At 45.1% G+C, this 18483-nt stretch overlaps 1 protein-coding gene across 1 annotated transcript in view; it reads left to right on the forward strand.

Moving 5' to 3' along the window:
• MAP2K4 (mitogen-activated protein kinase kinase 4) overlaps positions 1–18483 on the forward strand; it is an 85717-nt gene that overhangs the window by 52920 nt on the left and 14314 nt on the right. Inside the window, exons 4-7 of the mRNA XM_065735103.1 lie at positions 2181–2300; positions 10281–10400; positions 12357–12408; positions 12823–12950. Of these exons, the coding sequence (XP_065591175.1) occupies positions 2181–2300; positions 10281–10400; positions 12357–12408; positions 12823–12950 (420 nt within the window). The remainder of the gene's footprint in view (positions 1–2180; positions 2301–10280; positions 10401–12356; positions 12409–12822; positions 12951–18483) is intronic.

Consider the following 18483-nt stretch of genomic DNA (forward strand, 5'->3'; position numbering starts at 1 on the left):
GACGCTCTGCAGTATAGCTGACTGACATCTGGGTCTTCTACCTGATCTTTCTTCCTGGGGAGATTTTGGTTGGAAAAAGGAGAAGGATTTGGTGTTGTTCCAGGGTGCCATTAAAATCACCTCCTCTATACAACATGTCTTACATGCTTTCCAGAGCTGAAGTAGTAAGAGCAGAGAAGGAAATATCACAGGTAGGATTGAGGTGCTTTCAGGTCAAGTTGTACACGCTGCAGGGAGGGCTGGATCATGTAGATGTGGGGGTGATTCAGAGGGAAGCTGCGGAGATTCTTGGATCACCATGAGAAAGGCTTTTGGGGGGCTGGGAGATGTGAAGTTGGTGTGGAAGAGCGCTAGAGAGCTATGAGTCACAGTATGAAGAAATGATCCTTTTTGTACTGCTCCTCACCTGTTCTGTGAACTTTTCAGAGAAGTGGGTAGTATCTCAGTGAGAGACTAAACTTCCTCAGAGATCCCACCAGAGTGGCTTTGCCATCCGTCATCTTCTGTCGAGGTCAGAACAATGTCACTATCATTTCATGCAGTGCTGATGGTAACAGACATTCATTCTGCTTAGCCTTTGGGATCCCAGCAGGGGGTTGTAGAGCTTTATTGACATAGATGTGAGGAAAAGAAATGAGAAAACTTGTCAGACCTTCTTCAGTGGTGGCACTGAACTTCTGCAAAACAATTTTGAACCAGTGACCTAGAGGTGAAGTTCACTACTAGTCCCCTCAGTCATCTTCTTACTCTGTTTGCAACTACAAAGTATCACCCGCTTGGTGACATTGCAAGGTGTGGATGTTACAGACTGTGGGAGAGCTGGACAAGTCTTGCCAATTTTCCCTAGTACTCTAGAATTCATTGGGATGGAAATGAGCACAACAATGACTGGTCTAGGCCAAACTAAAACATAAAGAGTGAATGATGAAATACCAAAATATCAGGATGCACCAAAGGTAAGGAAAATCATAGTGTCATTACTGTCCTCATTTTTTGTGATTCGTCACAAAAATGTCTAAAGGTACATAATCATGCACTGCTACTTAAATAACACAATGTGAATAGCCAACCTTGAATGTACCTTCACATGCTTAGCCCTGTGCTTGCTAATGTGTGTGGTCTTGGCTGCCACCAGCAGTTGCTCACAAGGCACCAAGCTTTCTGCCTAGCAGTGTTGGTTGGACTTAGTGCTGCTATCACATGGGTTTTTTCCAGAACCTTTAATATTTTTTCTATCTTGGGTGCCAAGCAGTTTTTCTCCTCAAGGAGTGCCCAATTAACTTCTGCTACTTTGGACTTCTTGACAGGTTTTTGTTTTTCTTTTCTTTTGTTATTTTAATTATTTCTCAACATGACTTACTTATTCAGGGTCATAATTTTCATCACATTTCAGGGAATGCATTAATTAGTGCAAGATGCTAAATGTGTTCGTAAAAATGACATGAAAAACTTTGGATGGTCCACTCCATCCTTCATTTAATGAGCTTCATGTTTGGACATGTGCTTTTTTATATTTTCAAACTTGCATTGATCTTTCCCTCTCAAATTTTATATTTCCTTACATGCAGAATAAAGGATTTTCAAACATATAATATGTCTACATTTTGTTTAGATATATCTTAATGTTACCTTGGCCAAGAATTGTTAGTTATATGAGAAAGACTGTTGCCTACCATTAGGGTTTCCTCTATTACCTGGTGGTCCGTTTTCACTGTGTCAGCCACGGTGGAGGGAACCATTTTATCTTCGCTTTTCTTAGTAATGTGAAACACATTGTTCTTAGTTAAATTTCAGATTGGTCTTTGAGCCTCACCCAATACTGCTAAGAACTCTGTGAGTATTTGTTTTGAAATAAAAGCCTGAACGTATTCTTCCACTGTAGGTTTCAGTGAAATCTCTGCTCTTTGATTTCATTCTGCCATTTTGTCTGAAAATGTTTATGCTCGTGAGAGTAAAATTTAATTGGGTATATTAGAGTCTGAATTTAATGACTTCTGGGGTTATCAGTTAAAATTCTTATTTGACAATGCAGCAGTTCTCTAGAGTGTGTTTGAGCATGCCTGGGGGATTGCCTGCTCAGCCTTGGGTTTGGGGTCCCTATCATGTTTCTTCAGTGGTGGTTTTGAGGATACAGTAATGGCATGCAAGTGATAAAGTCTCTGCCACTCTTCCTCTTTCAGAGAATTCGGTCGACAGTGGATGAAAAAGAACAGAAGCAGCTTCTGATGGACCTTGATGTAGTAATGCGAAGCAGTGACTGCCCATACATTGTTCAGTTTTATGGTGCGCTCTTCAGAGAGGTGGGGACTCCAAACTTCTTAGCACAGTTTGGTTTTGTGCCTTTTTTATCTTTGCAGTTGCCAATTTGAGATAAGGAAGAGAAAATTCATTTGTTAGGATTTTTAGCTCACCGCCTTTAATCAAGGTTGTTTAACCAAAGTACCCAGATGTTTGAGTGCTGCTAAACACCTAGGTGCTATCCCACTTGCTATTATGTCTGTCTGCGTATTTCAGTCTCTCTTTCAATGAGCTTGTGGTTCATGTGGCTGGGTGCAGCTCTGCAGGGCACAAATGTGATCGCTGTCAGCAACTGTCAGAAAGAGCCACGCGGAGGACATGTGCAAACTCAGTATCCCTGTAATAAAGGTGGCTGCTGGAGTGGATAGTTACCTGGTGTATGTATAGATGTCTGTGTGCATGTATGTCTGTACCAGGGCTGTGTGTGAGACCCATGAATGACATGCTTCTTCCATGAGGTGGTTTGTACCTGCAGTTGTATAAGAAAGTACGAGTGACCTTGCTGGGTCAGAGCAGTGGGTGGTCCCGTCTCTGGCAATGGCCCACAGTGTCTGCTTACAGAAACATGCGTGTGACTTTGGCATAGCCTTCAGTCATGTGTAGATTAATGTCTTCTGAGCTGTCTTCTGCTAAATGATTATTTCTGGATTTCTTGTCCATCAAAAGGTTCACTTTTTCTTCGAATACACGTACATTTTTTGCATCTGTAGTGCTCCTGGAGAGAGGGAGGCTTCCTCTGGTTGTCCATCCTGATGTCCATTTGAAGCCCTGTCACCACAATCCATTTTCGGTTTTCAGTCCACCATTCTGAGAGCTGCTCCCAGTGGTTCCCTTAGTGTCTGTATTTGATGAGGCAGTGAACAGTTGATCCTTATTCATTCTGTCCAGGCTACTGAGGATCTTTTGGAGTGTTGTCATATTCCCTGCTTGTCATGTCTTCTTCTTCAGCCTATTAAGTGCCAGCTTGTGTCATACACAGAATCCATTCTGGTCTTTGATCATCTTTCTTTCTGTCATCTGCATTTTTCCAGTTCTGTGCTATCCTTTTGGGACCATAATTGCATGACTGCTCTTAAAAGGAGTAGTACCTGCAATAGCTTGCCTAGGCAATTTTTCTAGGACCTTTAATGCACATAAATGTTGTGTGCTTCAGAGTGAGTTATCCAATATGATGCTTCCGTGAATTATATCTAGACCAGAGTTAGAGCATCAAAAGCTGACCAGTGTTAATCCTGACCTAATTCAGTTCTTCATGGCCAGGAATACAGTGGTAATCGCTGCATTTTTGTGACTGTTTTAGCATCTACTTATTATAATAATTTAAGGTATGCATTATTCTGCAAGGCAGCAGAAGGTATCATTCTGTCCCCTTGTGCCTTGCCCAGGCACTCTTATTGCTTTTGGATGACCAGTAAAAACAGTTGGGAAGCTGGTGTTCTGCATGCAGCCTGGAAAATCTTATGTCATGTGTGCCTGTTTTCCTCTACTTGAGCCTACCTGCGGGAAGAAGAGCAACAGTGAGTAGGTGTGTTTTCCATCTCTGCATATTAATGGCTGGCATTGCAGCCATGCAGAGCCTGTTAGGACGTTACTGGGGTGCTGTTAGAGGAAGAAGGTGTTTCTTAGAATTTAAAGCCTGCAGTTGGAACTGAATATTCAATTCCTGCTTCTCAAGAGTCTTACTCTGTAATTTCATCTTCTATGGCTTTAAATCTCAGTCTCTAAAATAAGGGTACTAATCCTTCATTTTCTCGTGCTTCACTTTGTCTTATCTGTTGAACATTTAGGAGGTGTTGTCCCTGTTCATACAGCCCAAGCTCCTACCAAGCATGTAGGCTCAGCCTTGGCTGCAAGTTGGCAGCTTTGCTGAAATACAAATGATAAGGCTGTCAGCTAGTTTGAAGAAAAGTCTCTGGGCAAGCCCGTATCTTGCCAGATGCTGATGAGCAGCATGTTCAGATCTGTGTGAGCTTGTCACCTCTCTGCAACTCAAGGCACATCCCAGAACGTAAGTATACATACATCAATAATGCAAAAGCCTGCCCTGATCAGTGCCCAGCTGTCAGCCTGGCCTCTGCAGCACCCTTTGTTAAAAAGTCCTGTCCTCTCACAGCTAGGCATTGTTCCTTGGGCAAGGCTTCAGTAAGGTCACTCTGGGATGTATTGTGTTGGCCTCTGGTGTCCCCTCTGCCCTCACCCCCAGCACCAGTTGTGTGGGGTTCTTCCCCTCACCTTGTTTTTTTCCTGGTAGACTTGGGTGAGTTTTCTGTCTGGTCATATTAATTACGTGTTCTAATATAAAATACAGTTTTTTAAAGAAAGGAAAACTGCAGACAGCAGAGGAGAAGAGATAACATATTTGAGTAAAAAAAAAAGATTTTCAACAGAATGTTTGAACCTCTGTTGCCCTCCAACGCTGATCCATTCCCAAAGTAATGGAATCATCCTGCTCACTGCTGCACTGTTCCCTGGATCATAGACCACATGGGACTAAGACTGCAATATATGTGTCAACAAAGTCTTGTATTTCAGCATTTCAAGGTGAAAAGTATAGAAAAACATTCCAAAAGGCAGATCTTGGGACCTTCTGCTCTGAGCCAGAATTCAGATTCTCTGGGAATAGATGGAGGTACAGATAGGAAATGTTCTACCTCCTGCTCCTGAAAGTTGAAAAACTTCACTCTGAATCTCTTTAGAGGAGAGCATTGAGAACATTGGGCAGGCAGCTCTCACAATCAAATAATTGGCAAGATTATAGCAGCTTCAGGAGGAGCAATAGGACAGCTGGGCTGTTCTGAAAGGCAGGTACCTCTCTGAAGGAGTGAGCTGTTTGTGCTGAGCTCTCCCCTGATGGTTTGGGGAGTAGGAATAGTAAGCCAAATTGGACAGAACTTGCTTTGAATGAAGACAGACGTATAACTGTAAACAGACAAGTTGCTGTGACAGCCTCTGTAAGTATAAAAAGTTTGGTTTGGAAAGGCAAAAAATATTGTAGGTGAATATTTTTCCCTAGTCACATTCTCACTTCTTCAGCAAGCATTTTCTGACAGGGATAGGTTTAAAATGCTGCTGTGTCCCTGGCGATTTTGACAATTCGAAAGCTTCTTGAAAAATTGCTAAATAGCTATAGCTATACCATCCATTCATGAAAACCATGCTGGGGGCATGAATAATCTTCACAGAAGCTTGACGTGGGAATGAGTCTTTTCTGGGAAGTGGTATTGGTTGTCCTTCAGCCTTCAGCACCTTTTTCCCTGTTTTTTTTCTTTTGCTCCTTGTTCTTCAGTCATGTGGTACATGCTTCTGTTAGGCATGTCTTTTATATACTTTTTACAGTATAACATATACCAACACAAAAACCATACGTAAATTACCAGCAGTGGAACTTTGTGTGAGTCTTTAGGCACTCAGATGGAATAGAATTACCTATTTAGTGAAACATGAATGATGAAAAAGCAACATTTCTACCTTCACATGAATAAAGGAGACTTGATCGTGCTGACAGCAGATGGCACCTGTGCTGGGGTCTCTTGCTAGAACTGTGAAGCTGTGACCTTGGTGTCACTGTGCCACATTCTGTTGAGGCAGCTGTTGACCAAACTGCCCTGTTGCTTCTGCATAGATCCCAGGTAGAAAGTTTCACCCTTTTTTCAGGAACAGGAAGCATTCCTGATCACTGACTCCTTCATGTGTGGCAGTTGAGATAGCTTTTATGTTCACAGCTGAACTTGTTAAGAGAGAAGGTTGCTTCCAGTAAGGCCTGAGGAATGAGGAGAATCAGGAAGAATAGCACAGGAGGAGTGGTTATGCTGTTATTCCTGGCTGTAGGGGATTCAGAGTCCAGTGAATTCAGCAGGTTTCTTCATACTGCCCCAGCGAGACCATTGACTCCTGATTTACAGAGCACAGAGCTTTCCACATCAGTCTGAGAAATGTCACATTGCAGAAAGTCTGGTTACCCGGGTCAGTTTGTTCCCTCTGAGAACAGTATTTGCCAGATGGGAGATGAAGAGGAGGATGGCTAGGATTTCTGCAAAGATTTCACTTCTAGTGAGAATACAAGAGTACCAGGCTGAGCTGTACATCTGCTCTGGATGATCCTGAGAGTTGCTCCCTCAGAGTTGCTGTTCAGAGGGCAAAGACATCTGAGTGAAAATCAGTTGTTTCTTGTCTGTATGCTGCAAACTTTGCAACTGGCCTAGTTTGAGATTGTTCCTGTGAGGCAGGGAATGTTTGGTTAGTTATCCCAAACATACTAACTACACGTTTAAGATCACTGTTCCTCTTACTTTTCTTATCAAGAGGGGAAGAGGAAAAAAGCCTTGTCTGACTTGGGATATCAGCAGCGACCTTTACACACTACAAAGGTAGCCAAGCCAACTTACTCAGTAAACAGTAATGCAGAATTCATTGCATGTTGTAAAATAAGCCCAGGAAGCCAGGTAAGGCAGCCTGTAGGACCTTCTGCTGGTATGGGAGAGGAGTTAGTAGTATGACTGTGACTGTGATGTTGATTTGATTTGTGGATGTATCCTTGGTCATTTGATACAAGGTCTTCGTTCTCTTTACTGTTGATGCCTGCTCATCTTGAGTTGCAAAGAGGAGAGTGGATTGGAGTCTCTTGCAGTGCCCTGGGAGTACTTTCATGTTACACTTTAGTTTCTTGAAGTAGAATCACAGAATCCTTAGGGTTGAAAGGGACTTCTAAAGGTCATCTAGTCCAACTTTCCCACAATGAACAGGGACACACACAGCTAGATCAGGTTATCCAGCCTCGCCTTGAAAGTCTCCAGGGAGGGGACACCAGCCACATCTCAGCAGTTGCTTTTTCCCAACTCTTGAAAGTAGTGTTTAAAGTCCTGATCTGTGATTTTGCCCCAATAAAACACTCTATTAAAACCTATGGGATCTGTAGGAATTTTCAACAGTTGAAGGATCTTTGCAGACTACTCTAGAAACTCTCAACTCTTTTTTTGTTGGTGACGAGTTAAAATTTAAGAAAGAATGAAAGTGATTATATTCCATGAAATTTTGTACTACACAAAAGCATTCAGACAAAGAAGATGACAGTCAGTTTAACTTTCCACTGACAGGACAGAACCACAACTGAAAAAAGAAGTAATAGGAGAATAAATATTTCCAGTACCCTGCATTCACAGTCAGAGACGGGGCTGCCCTCCGTCTCTATTAATTATATGAAATAAATGTAATATTCAGAACAGTGCTTGTCATTACAGAGACTTTCAAAAGTGTCTCCCAGTGCCAACAGAAGGCACAACATCCAGACAGACTCTTAAATTTGCAGTGTTTATTATTTCAACATATTCTTGTGTGTTTGCTACCTAGAAGATAAGTATTAATCTGACTGAGACTCCATATGTGATGTAGCTGCTCTGTAGCACTTCTGTGGAGGTCCTTGACATGCTGTGCTGCCTGACTGTGGAAACTTTCAGCTGTTCTGGAATGGCTTGAGCTGTCTGGTCAAATGAGCAATCCCTGGTGCTTAGGAAAAGTGCCTTCTGTGTCTTTTTAGGGAATGTGGGAGTCTCTAGTCACACTCATTAGTGCAGGATCACAGACTTCTTGAGGCTGGGAGGACCTCTATAAGCCACTGTGTCCAAGCCCCCCTGCTCAAGCAGGGCCCCCTGGTGTAGGTGGCCCAAGACCATGTCCAGGCAGCTTTTGGTAATGAAGATTGCACAACCTGTCTGTGCAACCTGTGACAGTGCTCAGGCACTTGTGCAGTCAGGTGTGTTTCCTGATTTGTGTTTTTAGAGAGCCTCTTGTGTTATGGTTTGTGCCCAGGGCCTCGTATCCTGACCCTGGGCAAGAGCCTGTCTCCTTCCTCTCTGCACTGTTCTTTCAGGTATTATAGACTTTGGTGAGATCCCCCTAGCCTTTCTCTTCCCCAGATCTCCCTTCTTATCTTTTTGGCCTTTGGTTGCACCCTGCTGTGACTCCATGTCTCTTGTGGTCGGGAGCCCAAACTGGACCCAGCACTCCAGGTGTGGCCTTGTCAGTGCTGAACTGAGGGGAGGGATCACCTCAACCTCCTGGCAGTAATGTGCCTAAGGCAGCCCAGGATACCATCAGCCTTCTCTGTGTCTGGTTCATGTTCAACTTGTCTGCCAGGACCTCCAGGTCCTTTTTCTGCCAAGCTGCTTTCCAGCTTAGTGACATCTCTGTGCCGTATTTGGTTGTGGGCTGGCAACTAAGAACACAGAATTCAGAAGTGGAAACAGCCCAGTTGCTGATAAAGACACAGTTTTAGTGTATGTCCTGGAGCACTGGTGGCAGTACTCGAAGGACATTTTTTGGCATGCCAACAAGAAGTGCACTATCATCTGCTAATTTAATACTTGAAAAGGAATAAAATATATTCTTTGGAAGAATAGCTATAGCTGGAAGAGAAAAATTAAACTTCTTCCTTTGCCATTTTGTAATCAGAAAACAACCCGACCTAGGAACATACACTGCAGAGAAACTCTCAATAGGATAACTTTGTTCTCACAACTCAAGATGAAGCAGAAGTTTCTTATTCATCTTGGTAGAGCCTGAGAATTGCTCCTGGCTGACACAAAGAGCAGAATTGTCTTGGGGTGCACCAAGTGAGAGCATGGGGCTTTGCAAGAGTCCCAGCATTTCTGTGCACTTGTTTTTTTCCTTGTTTCATTTCCGTATCCTTTGTGAGTGTTTGTGTTTCTGCCTGATTGAGAATAGTCTACTTTGTGCAGCATAATTACTTAAGGAAGCTTCTCCTCTGTTTGTCACTTACTGTATCACAGGAGCTGCTGCTTGGCAGTGTTTCAGACAGTGCCTCATCTCGTTGGGGCAGCCAGGCTGATCAGCCACATCTTCAGATAGCTTTGACAACCAATGCTGTTTTAACAGCGATTGTGATGCAGCCTGTAGAGTTTGTCATTTCTGGTGAGGACAGTTTAGTTCTGGTGGTGTAGTATTCTGTGGAACAACATACTGCATGAAGTGTGTTGCACTCTACAAAAACAGCTCATATGAAGCCTTCTGTGGTCCTCAACCAGAGTTAAAATGTTTAAAATCTGAAATAGCTAAGATCAGTCTGTGGCTGTTTATCACCATACGTACTACAAGAGATTAAATTCTTCCATACATAGTCTTGTGGAGGTCCGTTTCTTATCCCCATCCTTAATGGGCTGACTCACAGATCTGAGGAGAGAACTTGGTAAGAAGACGTGCTGCTCTCCTCTAAGTGTTTAGCTTAGTCTTTCATTGAGTCATATAATTGTTTAAGTTGGAAGGGACCCTTAAAGATCATCCGGTCCACGTCTTCTGCAATGAACAGGGACACCCAGAGCTTGATGAGGTGCTCAGAGCCCTGTCCAGCCTGACCGTGGGTGTCATCCACCACCTCTCTGGGCAGCCTGTGCCAGTGCCTCATGGCCTTTTTCTTTTAGCAGAGATACGTCTTAACAGTTTTCTGCATTTAAATTAACTGTTAAATGTTAGTTAGCAAAACTCCCTGGATTTCTTTTCATTTTCTCTTGCTTAGATCATATCTCCAAATGTGGTATGAAAGGTTCTCTCATGTATGCAGAGTTGACATAAACTGCAGGGTGCTTTTGCAGACTTGCTGTGCACAGCTGTGTCTCACTCACTGTGCCATCAGCCTTCTTGAGAGCAGGGCGGTTTTTGAGGCATCAGTTCATCCAGGCTGGGGCAGCTAATACTCAGTGTCAAGTCTAATCTTGTCAATTAGATTTCTCTGCTGGTAAATGGAGTGATGAGAAGTAGGTAATTGGGATGATTTCTCCCTTGCTCTCAATGACTAGTTTATACTTGCTACTGATCAAATGGCTGAAATTAATCAGGATGGAATTTTTCTTTCCTATCAAATGCACATTGCTGTTTATGTGTTTGATTGGATTTAAGGGATATCTTAATGCTCTCTGGATTTTTGTTCCTCATTAAGCTCGACAGTAACAGAGATTCTTTTCTTTTTCCAGGGTGACTGTTGGATCTGTATGGAGCTCATGTCTACCTCGTTTGATAAGTTTTACAAATATGTATATAGTGTATTAGATGATGTTATTCCAGAAGAAATCCTAGGCAAAATCACTTTAGCTGTGAGTATTTTCTTAATCTTTATTTGTGTGTGTGTGTTTTTGAAGCTAGTTTGAAAAATTCTAGTCTCTTGTAAGAAAAGCTGCTTGATCTGCAGTAGAACTGCTGCTGTTAATTGCATCACAGTTTTAATAAACTCTGATCATAATCTAATTTTCTTATATTACATGATGGAGAATCAAGTCCTGGGGGTCTGTAATTCTGACTCTGCCAGAACAAACCCTTGGTTGTCTAAACAGGGTAAGCATTGGCTCTGCAAAACAGACTTTTGGGTTTGGGCTGTGGAGGAAGGAGTGTTGAAAAGTATCCTGAGGTCTCTGTCCTACTGCTGCCCATAAAACTCTGTTGGGTCCATTGGATTTCTGCAGTATAGTCTGGGCCTCTATGGTCCAGAAACCTCTGGTGCCATTGGGCAAAGGCTCCTAAAAATGCAGGTGGGTTCTTCAGCAGATGCCAAGCCAGTTTGTTGCTTGCTCAATTGGACCAGGACTTCCTGGTTCAATAAAAAAGTCATGGCCAAGCTGAGTGGATTAGTTCAGTGAGGCCTCTAAAAGATGTAGGGCTGCAGGAGTCAGGTTTGGGAGTGACAGGAAAATGTGAGTGACTTGTTGATAGGAGGCACAAACTGCCTCTCTATTGGGTCTACAGTAAGTTCATGTCATGCTTTGTCAGAGTGGTTGGGAGGTGCTCAGCAAGTTGCAACCCATGACCTCTTGAAAAGCTACAGGCAAATCCTGCTGAGGATCAGGTCCAGGGAAAAAGCCATCATCCTCACCCTTGCAGAAGGCATCTTTATGAAATATTGTGTTTACTTGGACCTGCTGCCACTTCTTAGAAGCTGTCAGTCCGATTTGATGGCTCACATACTCTTAGGTTATGTGATTAAAGTCAAGACTGAAAATCCAGTCTGAGACGGCTGATGGCTGTTCTGCCTATGGGATGCATCATCATACCATCGACCAGCTATATGTATTACTGGCTGAAGCAAGACTTGTGCTGCAGCACCAGATGAACCTTGATTTCATGCTAGTGCAGTTACCCTGAGCAGAAGGCCTCTGGGCTCGATTCTGAGAGTAGAAGATTCTGGCAGAGTCCAAGAAGACCATCTACTCTTGTTCTTCCACGGACCTGCCTAGAAACCAGTTGGTGGTTTACTTTTCAGCAGGATGACAAGCAGAGTCTGCACTGCCCTTTTGGGAGCAGTGGGGAAGGAAAAGCACTGCAGCTGCCCCAGTTGGGTTCAGCAGTGCTTACCAGAGCTTCTCATTACCTAAGCTCTTGGACACAGGATTATGTGAGCAGGAAGGAACATGTGCACCGGGAATCACAAGCAGGAAGAGCAGGCTTTTGAGTGCTAGACTTTGTCCTCACAGGCATACAACTTGAGAGGGCTTCCAGCAGAAGACAAATATCCTCTTCCCATCATCATTAAGGCAGTCTTCTGGCTATCAGTTTCACTGATCTATGTGAAATTAATTAAAGTTTTAAATGTTTTTTGTTTGTTTGTTCGTTAATTGCTATGTGTATCAGGCTTTCTAAGTATTTCTTCCACTTGATGGTGAATGAGTGAATCATAACAGCGTCCTTTGTGGCTCATCACAGCACTGAAACGAAGAGCTGCTGCTCAGGAAAGGGAATGGGAACAGAACAGGGCATTTGTTACTTACTGACAAGGTGCAGCATAGGGCTGGAAATAAGTTCTTATGGAAGATAACTAATGTCAGAAATCACTTCGTGTCTTGTTTTCCTCTTTCAAAAGTGTTATCTTTGAAGTTACTTGCCCTCTTTTCCCTTCTGCTTGCAGGAAATTGTAAGAAAAAACATGCTGCTTATTTGCAGCATTTATGCCTTTTCATATTTATTTTTTTTCTCCCCTGTTCTTGGAACTCCAAAGGGAGTCCAAAGAGGAATTTTATGACATTTGCTTGTTTTTCATCTGTTTGGCTTTTTTTCCCTAGACTGTGAAAGCACTAAACCACTTAAAAGAAAACTTGAAAATCATTCACAGAGGTAAGTTGATGTCTTTTCTTCTTCTTGCCTACAAAACTAATTGCAAGAAGTTGAAGCAAGCTTTGCATTAAGTCAGACTGTAATTAGCACAGGTACTGCCACAGATGGGAGCACAGGGAGTGATACAGATTCTGCACAAGTGTGACCTCAGGGTTTGGTGGCTGTTTCCTTGCCCCTCTGATTTACGTTTTTCCATACCAAGTACGGGTTGGACTGTTGTAGTGGGTTTTCAGGGTCCTTGGGTGGCTGGCTCCATCTCCTGTCGCTGCCAATTGGACCCTCAGTGGCCATAAGCACTCCGTGCCCAGGGGCCACGTGGGGCAGTCACTGCTGGTGTTGATTTTCTGCATATGCTGTTTGGGAAATTGAACCCTTCAGCCATGACTTAACAGTTTAAATGTCTTCCCCCTACAGATATCAAACCTTCCAATATTCTTCTGGACAGAAATGGAAATATTAAACTCTGTGACTTCGGCATTAGTGGCCAGCTTGTGGACTCCATTGCCAAAACACGAGATGCAGGGTGCCGGCCATACATGGCGGTGAGTGGGGCTGAGTTTGGTGCTGGGTGTCTGTGGGCTGTGCAGCTTCTTGATCCATCAGGCCTGGCTCAGAGTGTCTGCCCAAAGTGCCACCTTGGTTCATGTGGGATAAGCCTTCCCAGAAGAATCTGAACCCTAGAATAAGCACTGTTTGTGGCAGGGGACAATCCCCTCCCTGCCCACTGCCACCCCTCTGTTGATGCAGCCCAGGATACTGTTGGCCATCTGGGCTACAGGAGCACGCTGCGGGCTCACGTGCAGCTTTTGGTCCATCAGGACTCCCAAGTCCTCCACAGGGCTGCTCTCAGTGAGTTCTTCTCCCAGTCTGTACTCTTATCTGGGATTATCTCAACTCGAGTGCAGCACCTTGCACTTGGCCTCATTAAACCTATTAAACTTATGTGTTCACTTTTCAAGCATGTCCAGGTGCCCCTGGGTGGCATCCCTCCCTTCTGTCAACTGCACCACTCAGCTTGGTGTCATCAGCAAACTTGCTGGGGGTACGCTCAGTCCCACAGTCTGTCATTGATAAGGATGTTGATGAGCACTGGTCCTAAGACAGAACCCTGGGGGATACCACTTGTGACCAGCTTCCACCTTGACACAGAGCTATTGACAGCAACCCTCTGCCTACAACCATCCAGCCAATTTTTATCCACAAAAAAATCTCCACTTTAGAGATAGGGATGTGATGTGAGACCATGTCAAAGACCTTGCACAAGTCCAGGTAGATTACATCAGTTGACTTCCCTTTGTCCACTGATGCCATCAGTCCATCACATAAGACCACCAGATTGGGTGACTTGATTTGCCATTGGTGAAGCCATCCTGGCTTGGATCACCTCCACGTCTTGCATGTGCCTTAACATCTCTTCCAGGGGGATCTGCTCCATGATCTTTCCAGGCACAGATGTGAGGCTCAGCAGCCTGTAGTTGCCAAAGACTTCCTTTACCCCTTTCTTGGTTACAGGAGTGGTTTTTCCTTTTTTCCATTCACCAGGGACTTTGCTTGACAAAAATATGATAGAGAGCAGGTTGGCAACCACATCAGCCAATTCCTTCAGAACCCTGGGGTGCAATGCATTGGGCCTTACAGACTTGGACTCATTCAGCCTCATGAGATGGTCTCAGACTTACTCCACTGTTACAGGGGGAGGGATTTTGTTCATCCAACTGCAACTTAGGAGTTCAGGGAGAGGAGAGGCATGCGAAGCCTGACTGGCTTTGAAGACCAAGGCAAAGAACCCATTACGTACCTGAGGCTTTTCCATGTCTGAGGAAGCCCACACTCCCTTTCCATTTATCAGAGGGGGTGGACTCTTCTTTGCCTGTCTCTTCTGCCCAATGTATCTAAACAATCTTTTTTTTGTTGTTTTTCACATTGCAGCGAAGTCTTTGAAAATTATAGTGATTTTTGAAAACTACTTTGTTTCCAAAGTGTACCATAACTTAATTCCAGGAGATTGTAATTCTGCAGAGCAGTGGTAGCAGCTGCTTGGAAAAGGTTCACTCTGAGCCGTGGCTCCTGGGATTCTGCCCTGCTTGTTTGTGTACCTCCCAGTCCCAGTGATAAACACTGTGTTCGTGACTTTCAGAGCTGTCTGAGAGTTCAAATACTTCTGCACATCAGGCTGTTTTGAAAAAGTGTTCTTGAGTCTCACCTGAGTTGGAGGAGTGTCTTCTGTCTGAACTGTTTGTTGGTGTACATGTAACTAATTCCAGTGGTACCTTAACTCTTTATGCCTCAATATGCTGAAAAACACCGTGTCTTCTGAACTGCCTTATCTGCCAAGGTTCAGAAATAAAAAAGGTAATCTCTCCGTTTGAAAGTATGATGCCCATCTGGTCTATAACTGCTCTCACATGGCTGTTATCTGACTGTGGTGTCCCAGGAAAACCTGTTTGCCCTGATGCTGTGCAAACACAGCCTGAGTTTTTGAGCATTTGAACTTCTCTGTTCACTGTCGATGAGAGCTGGCTGGAAATGAGGAGATCTGTTCCTGGAGGTCTCTGCTGTGATACGACAGTGTGTGCAAGTTCCAGAACCATCTAACTTAGTGAAATGGGGAGCTTTGTTTAAAGACCTGGGTGGTCTAGGGTGGGTTATGGGCATGTCTGTCTGAGCTTTTTTTGACAAATGTCTGGAATTCCTTGCAGGGAAGATAACCTGTTGGAGCTACTCAGTCGGTTGTGTTGATGGGGTTTAGGATGCTGTGGGCTAAAGCAGAGGTCCCTAGGATGGGATGGAACCAGAGAAGGGTCTATGGTACACTGCTCCCAGGCTGCCTGCTGCCTTGTCCTGCAGGCAGTATGACAGCATCACTCGGTGGAGTTTGGAATACTGTTGACATTCCCCTGTCTTCGGAGATGTGTATCAGTTCTGTACGTAGGGGTCTTGCTCACCCCTTGTTCCTTACAAGTTCAGGGGACTGTAAGTAAGAGAATTAATATTTCTGCTTTTGCTTAGAGCTGTGAGTGGATGGTCAGCTTTGCTCAAATTGATGGTTTGATTACTACATGACAGTTATTGGTGTGTCTGTGAATAGCTGTGCTTCTTCGTTTCCCTTGGGACTTGGATGAGTCAATAGTACTTCTCGATTTCCCTCCCTGTCCTGTGTTCTTTGTGCAATTCTGTCACCAGTTCCAGAGTGGGTTGGATTTTTAAGTGAGAAAAATGTTTCAGTTGTGTTTGTAAGAGCCTTGGCATGGTGTATGGTTTGTGGGATGAGCCAGCAGCTGGCAACTGGTGTGAGAGACTGCTGGCCTCTTCCCTTCTTTTCTCTCCAACTCAGTGACTCCTCTCCAAGTCCATGTGCATTCCCATGTACTGGGAAGCCTGGGAAACAGGGAGATAGCCCCAGAAAGCAAACACAACTGCCAGCTCCTTCTCTATGGCAGCAAAGGCTGATGCTGTAGTGTTGCTGAATATACCTGGAAGTGAGTCAGGCCTGTTGTGCTCCTTTGGAAAGGTAAATAATCAACTTCAGTGTGAAATAGGTGAAGAGTGCTAACTAGGCTTCCACTCAGCCAGGGTGTGTCTGATGAGAGCTGCTGGACCATGCTCTGTGATGATGAGAGCATGTTGCCTGCTTGGCCTTTCGTGCTTGCAGGAATTCTTGTATCACTTGCCCATCAAAGGAACCTGATAACACTGTGTTCACTGGAGCCAGATCCCCAAATAGCCATTGGTAACAATGACATAGAGCATCTGCCAGTTAGACTGGGAGCAGGCTGATTGGACAGCAGGAACCACATCCAGCTGCTAAGCAAGTACTTTGTGTTTGAACTGAAATTGGTAGAGCTGTTACAGAACGCAGCATGTCAGCCTTGGATCTGCCATTCTGAAAAAGTTGTTCTGCTTTTGACTTTGAATTTCCATGTTATCATTACACTGAAATAATGAGTAAATATGCTTTGTGTTCTCTGAGAAAAAGAAAGGAAAGGCTGGAGCCCCCCTGTCATCCCAGGATAACCAGTCTCCAGGGCAGTTTTTGTGGGCAGCATGATGCTGAGCCCTCCTAAGACCCATTTTGGTGCCAGAACTATGGATTTGCTTCAGGTGAGGTTTTGCACCGTGATCATGCTGGGCTTGCAAGCCACTGTCAGCCCTGGTCTTGCCAGCTGATGCTCTTCTGCTTCGTTGTTTTCCTGAGCCATGGAGAGTCAGTTTGAGGATCATCAGTAAGAGATCAGGCCCTCCCAAAAGGAGACAGAGGTTTTATGGAGTTGGCTTGTTGAGGAGGTGCAAAGCCTGAACTGTGGCACAAAGGATGGGTGAGCAGGACTCTGTGGAGGAGCAGAGCCTGGTTGCCCTGTTGGTGGGCAGCAGTGCCCAGGGTTCTGGCAGGTGGCCCTGCCTCCCTGGTGAGCCCTACCTTGTCTCCTGCAACAGCTTCTGATCTGGGCTGGAGAGGTGCCATGCTGAAGGTGACAGTCTGTGATGTTAACTTATTTTCCCCTTTTTAATGCATGAGGGGTCCCAATTTCTACATCAGAGAGAAGTGATGAGGCCAAGCTGGAAGCAGCTGGGCTACGGATGTAGCCAGCTGGGTACGGATGTAGCTCAGCTGTTCTGCCTTGTCCCACTCCTTTGGGGCCTTTCCTGGGACAAAGTCACAACAGTCCCTGGGTCCTCCTGCCAGGCCACCTGGAGCCGCCTGCTGCAGCCAGGCACAGGCACCTCCTGCTGCTGTCCATTGTTGGGGTGGCACTGCTGCCTCTGTTGCCACAGAGGGGCTGCATCCCCAGCACACAGCTTAGCAGAAAAGGAGGAATTCCTGAATTGGGCAGCAGGGCCATCTGTGTGCAGCTGTGGCCTCTTTTGAGGGTGTGGAAGGAGGGCTGTGGGACAGGGATGGCACAGGCAGAAACCTGGGTTTAGCTTCACAATTCCTGACCCAGTGCCCAGGTTTTCATCAGCCTTGGTTGCTCATTTGACTGAACAGGCAGCCTGCCGGTTTGACTTCGTGCAGCTGAAATTTTGGATTCTCCTGGTATGTGCTGCCTGTTGGATTTTTTGTTTATCTTTTTTTCTTTTTTCCTTTTGGATCTGAGACTTGACACACAGCCATCGTTTTATGATTGAAGAAACAGATTGGAAGGGAAGCAGTGAGATGTGCAGTGCCATCCCTGTGCGCAGTGTGGGCAGTGCCGGAGCTCTGAGCACAGCCCTCCCCACTTGCCTGCTGCTGATGTCACCCACATGCTTCAGTGGTTTCAGCTCAGAACATGCCTCTGCTTACTCATTCATAAACTAAAGTCATCCATGAGGTTTGCCCAGCGTGGGACTTCTCCTGTCCAAATTTAGCTCCTTACATCACAGGGCAGAGCTGTGACACTGCAGCACTGAGTGTGTCTGTGCTGCAGGGAGGTGCGGGTACCTCTCCTCAGGGCAGGCTCTGCTGTGGGGAGACAGGCAGCAAAGGGAGAAGGGAAGGGTTGAGTCACACAGCTCCCAGGTTCAGAGCTGTGCTTCTCCCTTTGTCCCTGAGCTGCTTGACTCCTTTTGCTTGTGTGTTTGAGGCCATGGAGGCATCCTGCTGCAGGAGGACAGTGGGGATGACACATTGCTGAGAGCAGCAGTGCCCTGCACGGCTCTGGGCACTGCTCAGCTGAACCAGGCAGCTCCAGTGATAGCCCTGGCATGAAGTCTGGGTGCAGCTGAGTGTGGCCTGCACCTCCTCCAACCCTTCCCTGCTGCAGCAGGACCCCAGACAGCAGAACAGGCACGCTCAGGGGTTGCATCACTCCCAGCTGTTGCTGGAGCTGGGCAGGTAGCATCCCCTCCAGTGCTGTGTCTGAATACTTTAAGCAGTACCATCCCTTCAGAGATCAACTGTTTTAAGAATCACAGAATCACCAAGGTTGTAAAAGACCTCTAAGATCGTCCAGTCCAACCATCCACTCACCATCAGTATTTCCCACTAAACTATGTCTGTCAGTACAACTTGTAAACGTTTCTTGAACGCTCATCTCCAAAGATGGTGACTTTACCACTTCCCTGGGCAACCTCATCTAGTACCTGACCACTCTT

The sequence above is a fragment of the Cyrtonyx montezumae genome, unplaced genomic scaffold, assembly GCF_038088225.1.
Source record: "Cyrtonyx montezumae isolate F1298 unplaced genomic scaffold, pur_monq_1.0 scaffold_19, whole genome shotgun sequence".
NCBI classification, from domain to species: Eukaryota; Metazoa; Chordata; class Aves; order Galliformes; family Odontophoridae; genus Cyrtonyx; species Cyrtonyx montezumae.